Source organism: Dama dama, chromosome 18 (genome assembly GCF_033118175.1).
Source record: "Dama dama isolate Ldn47 chromosome 18, ASM3311817v1, whole genome shotgun sequence".
Classification (NCBI taxonomy): domain Eukaryota; kingdom Metazoa; phylum Chordata; class Mammalia; order Artiodactyla; family Cervidae; genus Dama; species Dama dama.
Window position 1 is genome coordinate 47,298,039 of NC_083698.1, and position 14,511 is coordinate 47,312,549.

General features: G+C 40.3%; 1 protein-coding gene across 1 annotated transcript in view; it reads left to right on the forward strand.

The window, feature by feature from the left end:
* The window catches only part of EPDR1 (ependymin related 1), a 30,130-nt gene extending 16,854 nt beyond the window's left edge, over nt 1–13,276 (forward strand). Inside the window, exons 2-3 of the mRNA XM_061165283.1 lie at nt 10,300–10,508; nt 11,611–13,276. Of these exons, the coding sequence (XP_061021266.1) occupies nt 10,300–10,508; nt 11,611–11,807 (406 nt within the window). The 3' untranslated portion in view covers nt 11,808–13,276. The remainder of the gene's footprint in view (nt 1–10,299; nt 10,509–11,610) is intronic.
* The last annotated feature ends 1,235 nt before the right edge of the window (nt 13,277–14,511 follow it).

Consider the following 14,511-nt stretch of genomic DNA (forward strand, 5'->3'; position numbering starts at 1 on the left):
ATGCCTGCTATGTCTTCCACAAAAGGCCTTATTATGCCTCAGAAGTGCTATCTCTATCTCTCCATTTCATCTGAATGAATTAACCTTTTGCTACATAGTAGATTGCATCTTAATGTGTACATGTTAAGTGAAGAGTTTACTTGTTAAACATTAACTGATTATGGCAAATACAACTGTAATCAGACTTTCCTATAAAGCTATAAATCCTTGCATTTATGCAATAATTTCACATTCATTATCTAAAATTGTCTTCATAATAATGCTGTGAGATTTAAAATTTTGGTCTCTCTTTACATATGGAAAATATAGAGTTTAAAATTATGATGATATAGTTCACCATTGGTAGACTGTGATCCTTAATTCCTTGACCAAAGCTTCTTGACAGTGCTTTTAACACTGTAAAGTCTGTAAACATTATCCTGAGGTAGGAAAATTAGACAGAAAGGTTTTCTCCCATTTTCTCATAGTAGCATACACTTTTAATACCTTTTCTAATGGGAGGAAATTAATGATACTCTACACGCAGTTAAAAATTCCACTGTTCCATTTTGGGAAATAGTAGTACCTCATATCAGAGAGGTACTGGAGGTACTGGAGGTACTGGAGGTACCGTTTTGGGAAATAGTAGTACCTCATATCAGAGAGGTCCCTGGAGAATCCCAGGGACGGGGGAGTCCAATGGGCTGCCGTCTATGGGGTCGCACAGAGTCGGACACCACTGAAGTGACTTAGCAGCAGTACCTCATATAATATAAAATGGGAATTTCCTTTTGATCCAACAATCCCAGTTCTTAAATTTTAAATAGGAATATAAAAACAGAAAGCAAAAGGGCTTGTCTCCAACTTTTATTTAGTATTGTTTTTACTAACAAACTGTGAAAATAATCTAAGTAGTCATGAGTAGGGAACTACTGAAGCAAATTATGGTGTGTGTGTATATATACATACATACAAGAGAAATGTGCATCTAATAAGTATTGTAAAGCATTGTCATGTAGGAAAATTGATGGAATCATTGATTACAAATTCCTAAATAGTAGACTGAACCCAATAGCACATGAAAAAAAGAATACATTATGATTGAGGTTTATTCCAGGAATGTAAGGATGATCCAGTTTTAAGGAATCTATAAACATCTGTGAAAGATGGATGATAAAACTCAATTAACAATCTTGATACAAAACATTCAATAAGAACAAATTGATGCTTCCTTAATATGATGAAATCTGTATCATTCTTAATGTGCTTAATGTTGAAACCATAGCCCCTTTTCCACTAAACTCAGGAAGAAAACAAGAATGTCCATTAGCTCCATTTTATTTAATACTGTGTTTGATTCATTCGCCAATATAATCAGAGATAGAATATTTAGGGACATGAGAATTAGAAAAGAAGAGATAAAAATGATCTCTGCTAATGATATGGATGTAGTATACTGCAAAACACAAAAGGTCTAAAGAATAAAACTAATTCAAACAGTAAGATAATCCAGTAAGGTAATTGTATATAAAATTAGCCTGAAAAATCAATAGCCTTAATATATACAAACAATAATCTAGAAATAGCAAATAACAATGGGAGGTCTCATTTAAAACAGCAACATCAAAAACAACAAAAGACTAACTACTTATGAATAAATTTAAAGAAAATGTGAAAAATCTGTATAAGAAAAATTTCAAAAACTGCTGATATATACAAAATGACAAAACAAGATTTGAAAATATGTAAAGACATGTAAGGATGGGCACAATAAAGTAAAGAAATGGTAAGGACCTAATAGAAGCAGAAGAGATTAAGGAGAGGTGGCAAGAATACATAGAACTATAAAAAAAAGGTCTTAATAACCCAGATAGCCATGATGGTGTGGTCACTCACCTACAGCTGGACATCCTGGAGTGTGAAGTCAAGTGGGCCTCAGGAAGCATTACTATGAACAAAGCTAGTGGAGGTTATGGAATTCCAGCTGAGCTATTTTAAATCCTAAAAGATGATGCTGTTAAAGTGTTGCACTCAGTATGCCGGAAAATTTGGAAAACTCAACAATGGCCATAAGACTGGAAAATGTCAATTTTCATTCCAATCCCAAAGAAATGCAATGCCAAAGCACGTTCAAACTACCATACAACTGCACTCATTTCACATGCTAGCAAGGTTATGCTCAGAAACCTTCAAGCTAGATTTCAGCAGTACAAGAACTGAGAACTTCCAGGTGAACAAGCTGAGTTTTGAAGAGGCAGAGGAACCAGAGATCAAATTGCCAACATTTATTGGATCATGGAGAAAGCAAGTGAAAGTGAACGTTGCTCAGTCGTGTCTGACTCTTTGTGACCCCATGGACTATACAGTCCACGGAATTCTCCAGGCCAGAATACTGGAGTGGCTAGCCTTTCCCTTCTCCAGGGGATCTTCCCAACCCAGGGATCGAACCCAGGTCTCCTGCATTGCAGGCGGATTCTTTACCAGCTGAGCCACAAGGGAAGTCCAAGAACACTGGAGTGGGGAGCCTATCCCTTCTCTAGGGGATCTTCCCAGCCCAGGAGAACCTGCATTGCAGGTGGATTGTTTACCAATTGAGCTACAAGTTCCAGAAAAACATCTACTTCTGCTTTATTGACTATACTAAAGTCTTTGACTGTGTGCATCACAACAAACTGGAAAAATTCTTAAAGAGATGAAAGTACCAGAGCACTTTACCTGTCTCCTGAGAAATCTGTATGTGGGTCACGAAGTAACAGAACTGGACATGGAACAACTGACTGGTTCAAAATTGGGAAGGGAGTATGGCAAGGTTGTATATTGTCACCCTGTTTAACTTCTATGCAGAGTACACCATGTGAAATGCCAGAATGGATGAAGCACAAGCTGGAATAAAGATTGCCAGGAGAAATATCAACAATCTCAGATATGCAGATGATACCACTCTAAAGGGAGAAAGTGAAGGGGAATTAAAGAGCCTCTGATGAGGGTGAAAGAGGAGAGCAAAAAATCTGGTTTGAAACTCAACATTCAAAAAACTAAGATCATGGCATCCAGTCCCATCACTTCATGGCAAATAAAAGGGAAAAAAGTGGAAATTTTTTCTTGGAAATTATTTTTTTAAATAGAAAGATTTTATTTTCTTGGGCTCCAAAATTACTGTGACTACAGTGACTACAGCCATGTAATTAAAAGACGCTTGCTCCCTGGAAGGAAAACTGTGACAAACCTATTAGCATATTAAAAAGCAGAGACATCACTTTGATTCCAAAGGTTTGTATAGTTAAAGCTATGGTTTTTCCAGTAGTCTTGTATGGATGTGAGAGTTGGACCATAAAGAAGGCTGAGTGCTGAAGATTTTTCAAATTGTGGTGCTAGAAAAAACTCTTGGACTGCAAGGAGATCAAACCAGTCAATCCTAAAAGAAATCAACCCTGCATATTCATTGGAAGGACTGTTGCTGAAGCTGAAACTCCAATACTTAGGCCACCTGATGTGAAGAGCAGACTCATTGGAAAAGACTCTGATGCTGGCAAAGATCGAAGGCAAGAAGAGAAGGGGGTGGCAGAGGATTAGATGGTTAGATAGCATCACTGACTCAATGGACATGAATCTGAGCAAACTGGCAGATTATGGAAGACAGAGGAGCCTGGTTGTGCTGCAGTACGTGGGGCTGCAGAGTCAGACACAACTTAGCAACTGAATAACAACAAGGACTTTTTTTTTGTTTGCGGGGAAATAGGATAACAATATCATACAGGTATCCATTCTTCCTTGGAGTAGGAAATGGCAACCCACTCCAGTATTCTTGCCTGGAGAATGCCATGGAGAGAGGAGCCTGATGGGCTACAGTCCATGGGGCTGCCGAGAGTCGGACACGACTGAGCAACTGAGCACTATTCTAGTCGTTGTGGAAGGGAAGTGACTGGGAGGGGCCAGAGAAGACTTCAGAGGTGCCACAACTGGATATGGATGGGGGATCCCAGTTCTTCAGTTTGTAAATTTTATCATGCTCTACACTTTAGATTTATGCAGTCTACTATATGTTCATTATGCTAACCCAAAAAGGAAAATGTGTTGTTTTTTTAAAAATCCTGACATTTCTTACTTATCAGATTGGCACACATCCAAGTTTAACAGCATGATCTGTTGGCAAGACTACAAAGGAAACAGGTGCTCTCATTTATTACTGACAGAAGTGCAAAATTGTACAACTCTGTAAAAAGAAATTTGATAATATTTAACAAAATGCCGTTGTCCTTGTAGTTTCATATCAGTGATTTATTCAAAATATATACCTCCAAAATGGCACAAGATAATTTGCTGTGGTGTTTGGGGCAATATAATAAGAATGGAAACAAGCCAGTGCTCACCAGTAGGAGACTGACTAAATAACCAATGCTACTTACACACAATAAACTACTGATATGACCATAAGAAAGAATTATGATAACCTCAGTGTATTAATAGAGACTAGAACAAGCAAGGTGCCAAAAGTATATATAGTATTCTACACTTTTTATAAAGAAGAGAGAGCAGTAAGAGTACATACATGTGTTTGCTTATATTTTTGAAAGGAAATAAAGGAAAATAACAGGGAAGCCAATGAAAAGTGCCGTTTATCGGGAGATCAAGGGATGGGGCAGGGGTTGAGATGGGAGACATCTCTGCATGTGTTTTTTAATATTTGTCTGAGTTCTGAAACGTGATAATTTTTACATGTTTAAATAATAAAATTAAATCAAAGAGGAAAAATGTGAAGTCCTTGAATTGACAACAAACAAATGAACCTAATGGCATCTCAACCTGGAAATGTACCCACTCAGGGAATAGGCTTAATCCAAGAGAATTTTTACTGCAGCATTGAGTTGTATTCTAAGCATGAAAAGAACTACAATGAAATTTTAAACTTCACTGGGCAGTTTTATTCTTTGATAACACTGTTGAAAGTATTTCAAAGCTATTGTAGGATTAAGGAAATAAATTTGCTATGTTTTTAGATTATTTTAAGTGAAAATATATACAAACATAAAAAAATGATAAAGAATAACCTATAACATTAAATTTAGATTGGAAATACCTGTATGAATTCACGATTTTTTTTTTTAATGTACAAGGCCCCAACCACTAAAATATTCTCAAAACAAAGACATCCCAATGACAATGAGCACATCTAGGGCCCTGATGTTGGTTTCCAAGTTATTTCCTAGTTAGGTTCAGGGATCTTTAGAGAAATGACTGATTTTAGATTTGGTGTAAGAAAAGTCTAAGATGAGTCTGGGACACTTGTGTCACAGAAGGCCCTGTGTCACTCAAAGACTAATGGAGTCATGTTATAAGTCACAAATATCAGGTAGAAGGAGCTCCTACTGACAAAATTGGGATAATTTGAGCATCAGATGGAATAATGACTTTAATCATTTGTTGTATGTTAAATAAAAACCCAAGAGTGCAGAATGATACTAGATCCATGGATAACTAGATTCATTTGCTATACCACTGGTAACATTGTATCAGCCACCAGTGAAATAATTGATTCAGGAAATGGTTTTACCTAAAATGATTGGGTGACAGATATTTTCAGCATCACAAGGTATTACCCACCAATTACTTGGCAGTTGGGGCTTCCCAGGAGGCTCAGTGGTAATGAATCTGCCTACCAATGTAGGAGACACAAGAGACACAGGTTATATCCCTGAGTCAGGAAGATCCCCTGGAGGAGGAAATAGCAACCCACTTCAGTATTCCTGCCTGGAAAATTCTATAGACAGAGGAGCCAGGCAGGCTATAGTCCATGGGAGTCACAAAGAGACAGACACAACTTAGCAACTGAGCATGCACACACTTTGGCAATTGCAAAAAGAAATGCCTTTATGATGGAGACATTTGGAGTAATTACATGACTTGGTGATCAAAGTTGGTAGCATTAATAGTGGAATGCGACATCACCTGTCTTCTGATGTGATAGGACATGAAGTACAGAGTCTTATTTGTAAGAGATATTTGGAAAATAGAGCAAATATGATGAAATGTAAAAATTGTTGAATTCAAAATGGCAGATATAAGGGTGATCATTGTACTAGTCCCTTCAATTCCTGCATTTTTAAAATATTTCATAGTAAATTAGGAAAAATGATTTGACATCTGTATTTTTTGGACATACTTGGAAGAATGTTGTTTTTGTTGTTGTTTAGTTGCTAAGTCATGTCCAACACTTTTGTGACCCCATGGACTATATAGCCCACCAGACTCCTCTGTCCATGGGATTTCCCTGGCAAGAATACTGGAGTGGGTTGCCATTTCCTTCTTCAGGGGATCTTCCTGACCCAGGGATGGAACCCATGTCTCCTGCATTGGCAGGCAGATTCTTTACCACTGAGACTCCAGGAAAGCCCACTACCAAGGACAAACTGTTGAACTTAAAATACAGGTTAGAAAATGTATATATAACTATTTTTGTAAAATGTGGTTCATACACTAAAAATTAATGTATTTGCACACTTATGTTCATAGCAGCACTATTTACAATCCCAAAAGATGGAAACAACCCAAGTGTTCATCCTCGAATGAATTAATAAAAAATATGTGATCTATACATTCAGTGGAATATTAGTTAGGCTTATAAAGGAAGGAAATTCTGACTCATGCAACACTATGGATGAATCTTGAGGACATTGTGCAAAATGAAATAGCCCAGTCACAAAAAGGTATGATTCCACTTATGTGAAGTACTCAGAGTAGTCAAGTTCATAGGGACAGAAAATAGAATGGTGCTTGCCAGGAGCTGGGGAAGGAAGAAATGTGGAGTTGTTTAATGGGTATGGCATTCCAGTTTTGCAAGATGAAAAGAGTTATGGAAATTGGTTGCACAACAATGTGAAAGTACTTAACACCACTGAACTGTACACTTAAAAATGGTTAAGGTGTTAGATTTCGTGTTATGTGTATTTTACAATTAAAATTAAAATTGAGAAATCAGAAGACACACATGCACAGAGTTGTTATTTCTGTAAATTAGAGTTTCAGTTTTTAGGGAAATGGATTTTTCAGGAAACAACAGAAATTGTCCATGCAGTCTGAGAATTTTATCAGAAGCCACAAAAATCCTTTGTCCCACAAGGTGAGAGGCAAAATGGTGCCTGGGCACTACTCCTATGCAGTCGGGCTGCTGTGGAAAGCTTGGCCTGCCGACCCTTCTGCTGGGCCTGGAGAGCCTGAGATCCCGGCGTCGGGCCTCCTGGGAACAGTGCTTGGCTTGGTGTCTGGCCAGCGAGGAGGCTGAGTTTGCAGGCTGTTTTCAACCCAGGGCTGGCCTGCCTGCCTCGTCCTTCACACCCATTCCAGCCCCCCACCTTGCTTGACTGCAACCCAGGGGTGTGGTTTGTGACTCCTGTCCTCACAACTTCCTTCTCTTCAGAGCCAGGCTTTGATCTCACCTCCCAGGATCCAGTTTCTGTTGAAGTCTGTTACTCTTTCAGATCCACGGGTTATTACCCGCACAGCATCCCAGACAGATGATTCATTTCAACCCTGGCTGATCTCTGCATTGTGACCTTCTGGCTTAATTGGGCTCCAGGCCCCTTTATCCTGGTTGTGGTAGAGAACCCACATCTTGACTGTGAATATGTTCATATAAACATACAAGCCATGAACATCTTCTTTTCCAAAACTTTGAATGGGGCAGTGCTAGCATTAATATCCATATGGAATTTTGAAAAGATGATTATACAGTTCTATTTTGCTTCCCATTCAATTAATATTTTCTGTTTTACTTAAGGCACTGTCAACATAACATCAGTATCAGACTATGCCCTCTTTTTTTTCAAATTAAATATTTTGAAAACTTGGAAAAGTACAGAGAACATCATAACAAAACACCTGTGTTCAGACCACCCAGAAATAACAAATGTTAACCTTTTGCAGTGATTGTTTCAAGTCTAGAATTCTCATTTTTAAATTAAATTTTACTTCTGTGTATGGACAGAGCTGGCCTCGGGCAAACAGTGAGTTGGCAGAGTTCCTTTTCTGCTGCCCTCCCCTCCTGCCCCACAGGTGACTGACAGGCGTCCATCCGTGCCCTCGGCTCTGCTGCGGTCTGTGTGGTGCCTCTCTTAGAACAGCTGTGCTGGCAGCTGTTCCCGGGGCTCTCGATGGAACAGTGGAATCCTCAACTGTATTAGAAATGAGTCCTGGTTATGAGTCACACAAAAAGTTCCAAGCATAAAAAGGAAAGTTATTACAACAAAGGAAAGATCATAATTCTGCAGATGGATCTGTAGGCACTGGGCCTCAGAGAGGAAATACATTCAGACAATGAATAGCTGTTGGAATCCCAGCTTGTTGCTGCTTCTCTGTTCCTTCTTTACTTTTAGTTCACCTATTGCAAATTAGCCTCCCATGACTTCTGAGTTTACGTATGACACGAAAGCCATGAGAAGTGACTGACTAGCAGACGTTTGGTATCAATTCCACACGTCTGAATGAGAGACAATCTGGTTGTTCCTCCACCTCCCCACCCCTCCCCAGGTCAGATGTCCCCCTGTGGTCTATGAAGCTCTGTGGAGGGTGACCAGCTCACACACATAAACATGGCTGCTAGGCTTCCACTTTTGTGCTCATGTGGATTCTCAGGCTGAGTTTCAAGAAGGAAGCCCCTCTTTCCTGCACCTGGCTGCATATCTTTCAGTTGCATACAGCTAGAGTATCAACCAAAGCTTAGGAATGACTGTCTAGCCTAAACACATTAAACTTGGGGAAGCACAATAAGATGAAGCTGATGGTGAGAGAAGGAGGATGGAGACAACCACTCCTCAGGCCGTACAGCATAGGTGCTGCTCTCACTGAAAGGGTCATGGAGCAGGATTTGTGTATGAACAAGGAATCCCCCTATGATGACTGGACTGTGCTCTAAAGTTGATGCTAATATTTCTGTATTCCTTCCATGAATGTTTAGACTCTGATGTGCCACAGTCCAACTCCAAACTCCTCCAAAGGACCTATAGTTTGATGTGAACCCTGCTTCTATATGAGAGATTTGCTCCATTTTTGAGCAATAGTGCATAAAATGAACACTTCCATTTCTTCCTCCAGTCCCTCACACTTCTCAAAGTCTGTGCTTGGGTTTTATTCTCATAAGACATGTCAAACATTTACTGGAATAAGCAGGGTCAATATTTCTAAATACATAAAATGAGGTTATATTCAAATTTTTATGCTAGCTCATAGAAAATGGAAGTATAATACTAATAATGGTACTATTTGACCATTAGAAAGTTATCATTTACAATATTGTTTTGAAGAAGATAAATTTCAACCCCTGACTTGAGATGGAAAACAGGCATCCTCCGGGGGTCTGTGGGGTGGAGTGAGCCTTATGTACCACGGATGAGCTGTTGACTATTGTTATTTTCTCATGGAAAGCTATTTCTCTGGGCTCTTCTGCTTTCGGATGTTTTGAATTTCACTTTTGAAGTCAGGATTGCAACCTCACACTGGGTCAGCAAAAGTGCCCCAAGTTTTAGACTGACAGCTGTAGGCATGGAAGCTCAGCGAGCTTCATCCAACATCAAGATGGCTTAGTTTTAAGAAAGATACAAGGCTGATGACCACACAGCATGCAAGGTGATGGCGGGTGGTCTGTGAGCTCAGCACAGCCTGGGAATACTGCCGGCTTGCTCTGCACAAAGTGTGTGCACTGGGCGTGCGGGATGAGGCTGAGAGCATGCAGACAGACTCCATCCAGCGACGCCCTTTGACTGGGGTCCCTCAGCTTTTGTCCTTGCCTGTCTCAGCTCATTCCCAGCGCGGCTGTTCCTCACTGAAGCCCGTCCCTGTGATGACAGTTGAGACAGTGGGGCCCAGTTGCCTGGTACATCCTCAACTCTTGTCGTCCTGTCTAGAGCATATCCCTCTAGTCCCTGACTCATTGCTGCAAGGACTCAACTAAGGTCAAGAGTCAAATCCTCCTGTGTCTCTAAGGCTAAATTGTCACAAACCAGCTGCTAACTCAAGGCCTCCTCACCTCCTCATGCTTGTATCCCAAGCAGAGAGTCTGTCATACAATAGGTACTTGATAAGTTAATAGGTAATTGATAGGTAATTGTCTCAGGAATATTCAGTTTTGACCTCTGAACTTTATTTTGTATTCAAGTTGTTCGGGTGCCTAGTGTTTATAAATAAGTAAATAATTGCCTCACAAGCAAAACTACTTTTTTTTCTATTTTAACAGTAATTTGTATCAAAGGCCTTTGACTTTTATGCTGATAAAAGACATGGTGATTGAAACATAAAGTCCTGAATGTTCTCTCTTAATCTGTCTTCCAGATTATTTGAATATATTTTGCTCTATAAGGATGGAGTGATGTTTCAGATCGAACAAGCCACCAAACAGTGCTCCAAGATCATCCTGACAGAGCCCTGGGACCCTCTGGACATTCCTCAGAACTCCACCTTTGAGGACCAATACTCCATAGGGGGGCCCCGGGAGCAGATCACTGTCCAGGAGTGGTCGGACAGAAAGTCAGCCAGATCATGTAAGGGTTCAACAAAGTATTCAAGTATTGCATCTCAAGAGGCAGGAAGGGAAAAAACATTTAAGCTCATTAAGGAAGGTAGTCATTAACAAGGAAATTTAGAAGCTTAATCAAATTGTTTAACTCCACTGAAGTGCTCATGTGTACTCTGTTAGTTGTGTAGTGCAGGGATTTCAGCATCGCATTTGAAACCCCTCAGCCTTCTAAGGCCCCACTGTAACTTTCTCCACTTTGACTGTTAAGGGATGCCCCCAAGGCCTGTGACATGTTTGTCTAAGGCACATGTGAGAATTGGGCACCTACTTTTCCTTCCCCAAAACACTAACTAAAGTTGTAGTGACCAGATCGACCGCCATTATGTGTCTTTTGTGCAGAGATGTGAAGCTCTTCTCTGCAATGCTGCCCACACACCTTCCCCAAGAGTGTTTCATAAACACAGGCCTTTATTGCTGTGGAAAACAGTATGATGGTTCCCTCTGAAATTAAACACAGAATTATCATATGACTTAGTAATTCTACTTTTTTGGCATATACCCCAAAGAACTGAAAGCAAGGACTTAAAGAGATATTTGTACATCCATATTCACAGCAGCACTATTCATAATAGCCAGAGGTAGAAACAACCCAAGTTTCCATCAGCAGACACATGAGTAGACAAAGGTGGTGTATACATACAGTGGAATATTACTGAACTTTAAAAAGGAAGGAAATTCTGCTACACGTGACAACATGGATGAACCTTGAGGACATTATGCTAAGTGAAATAAGCCAGTCACTAAAGGGCAGATACTGTATAATTTCACTTAAATGAGTTACGTAGACTAGTCAGACTCAAAGAGACAGTAACTAGAATGGTGGTTGCCAGGGGCTGGGGGAGAGGGGAATGGGGCATTAGTGTTTAGCGGGCACAGAGTTTCAGCTGGGGGAGATGGAAAATCTCTGAAAATGGATGATGGCAGTGCTTTCATAACAATGTGACTGTATTTAGTGCCATAGAACTGTACTTAAAAGTGGTTAAAATGCTACATTTTACCACTATTAAAACATACTGTATTTTGCCTGTCTTCTACATTAAAGACTCAATCTGCCTTCCTCGTTATAGATGAAACTTGGATTGGCATTTATACCGTCAAGGATTGTTATCCTGTCCAAGAAACCTTCACCAAAAATTACAGTGTGATATTGTCCACACGGTTTTTCGACATACAGCTGGGCATTAAAGACCCATCAGTGTTCACCCCGCCAAGCACATGCCAGACAGCCCAACCAAAGAGGATGAGTGAGGACTGCTCCTGGTAAGCCTACAAACACCGAAGGGACAGCATCGGACATCAGATACAAGTGGCCCCACCTCCAGCCATATTTGAGACTTGAGAAATGAGAGTCTTCGTTGGAGATAAATATCATAATTCTTTGATATGTTTTTTTTGTATGTATGGTTTTTGACTACTTGGGCTAGGTTTAAAAAAGGAATGGAATGGAGAATATGTAGTAACATATAAAGAGATGGCAAATACAGGGTCCTCAGGTATTTCCAGAGCCTGTCTGGACCCTGCGCTTTCTGTGTATGCAGGTGTATAGGTGATGTGGTGGCATACACAGGATGAGGGGAGGGTCATCAGGGGTGAATGTGTTATTACTGACATTACTGGGACTTGCTGGATTGCTGGCACATCGTGATAAAAAAGAGCAGATTGACTGTGGTCAGTGTTAATATTAAATTTTAAGCTCTCTATACACACTGGCCCCCTTATTGCCTATGCCAGGATAGGGATTGCTTCCACTGCTCCATCCCTCCAGCACCTCCTCTTTTTCCCACACCCTGTGCTCCCTTGGTCTCTGACACAGTGATCTCTGAAAATCCCTTCTGGCCTTAAGAGCTTTATGGCATGACCCAATCAATGTAAATACTTGGGGAGGAAATAAAAGGCTATAGTACAAAGAAATGATTCCTCTAAAGATATATTTTTACATAGGAGGGTTTGGAAAATCTTAATGTCTATTTCTGGGTAAGCATGAGCCATGTATTCTTCCTTTTTTCTATGCAAGAGTATTGATATGTGTGCTGAATCAACTTGTCAAGAGACCTAAAGAGACAGGTAGCATTCTAAAAATAGCACCGAACTGGGATTCAGGAGACTGTTGTTTCTGAAATCCAGGATGAGAATTCCCTTGTACTGGAGCTCCTTTGATTAGCTAGATAGACTGTGCTTCCTCTAACATCCCTGGGGCAGCATTTCATAACCTCTTTGTTGGTCTGACTTCTGCTCATCCTTCCCAGGTCAGCTCATGCATGGCTTTCAGAGGCTGCTCCCAAGTCTGGACTGGCTGCACCTCGTAGCTTGAACAAGTTATTCTGATAATGCTCACTAGGCTGTGTCAAAATTTCCTGCTTCCTGGACATTCTGACTCACTAGCCTGACTATGAGTGCCATGAGTATGGCTACCATGTTCTGTATACTTTTATATGCCCAGCACTAAATGCCTGGCACATGGTTGGTGCCCTATAGTTTGGAGAATAGAGAATGCTAGCCTCTCTGGTCCTTATTTCCTCATTTGCTAAATGGGATTGGGTTTGCTGATTTCTAGGGAGACATCTAGTAATAAAATTTATCATTTTAGATTCTTTCTAATATTGTGTTTTATCTGGCCATCTATCTATCCATCATCTATTGCCAGGAGAAATGTGTGACACCTATGTTATGCTGAAAACAATCTGTATCACTCACAGTTTATCTATACTGTTTCAATAAACAGATTTAATTGCACTTCTCAGTGTTCTTTGATATATTTGTTTTTGTGATAAATATGTATTCAGTTCAGTTCAGTCGCTCAGTCATGTCCGACTCTTTGCGACCCCATGGACTGCAGCACACCAGGCTTCCCTGTCTATCACCAACTCCCTGAGTTTACTCAAACTCATGTCCATTGAGTTGGTGATGCCATCCAACCACCTCATACTTTGTGGTCTCCTTCTTCTCCCACCTTCAATCTTTCCCAGAATTAGGGTCTTTTCAAATGAGTCAGTTCTTTGCATCAGGTGGCCAAAGTATTGGATTTTCAGCTTCAGCATCAGTCCTTCCAATGAATATTCAGGACTGATTTCCTTTAGGATGGCTGGTTGGATCACCTTGCAGTCCAAGGTACTCTCAAGAGTCTTCTCCAACACCACAGTTCAAAATATGTATTATCTTATAATAAATATGGCTATCAGTTCAGTTCAGTCACTCAGTCGTGTCTGACTCTTTATGACCCCATGGACTGCAGCACACCAGGCTTCCCTGTCCATCACCAACTCTTGGAGCTTACTCAAATTCATGTCCATCGAGTCAGTGATGCCATCCAACCATCTAATCCTCTGTTGTCCCCTTCTCCTTCCACCTTCAATGTTTCCCAGCATCAGGGTCTTTTCAAATGAGTCAGTTCTTTGCATCAGGTAGCCAAAGTACTGCAGTTTCAGCTTCAGCATCAGTCCTTCCAATGAATATTAAGGACTGATTTCCTTTAGGATTGATTGGTTGGATCTCCTTGCAGTCCAAGGGACTTTGAAGAGTCTTCTCCAACACCACAGTTCAAAAGCATCAATTCTTTGGTGCTCATGGCTATAAGGCATGAGCCTTATATGGCTTATATATGGCTATAAGGCAGTCAAAACACTCCTCTAATGAATAAAGTGCTTCCTAAGATCTACACCAAATTCATTATCTTTTCTCAAAAGCTTGCTTTTCCTCTTTAAAGTCCCAGTTTCCTGGGTCAGAAGCCTCAGAGTCATTCTTGACCCATATTTTCTCTTTCAATCTTCATAAGCACTCAGTGTCCTCAGTTTCACCAAAATAGTTCTTAAGGGTACAGACTCTTGTCCATCCCCTCAGACACACCCATATCCCAGCTCTTAGCATTGCTGACCTTTGCAAGATCTCTATACCCTCTGTCCTTTTCCTTGTTCTAGAAACAATCCTCTGTTCATTCATTCATTCATAAGCCAATCCTGAACCCCTGCTAT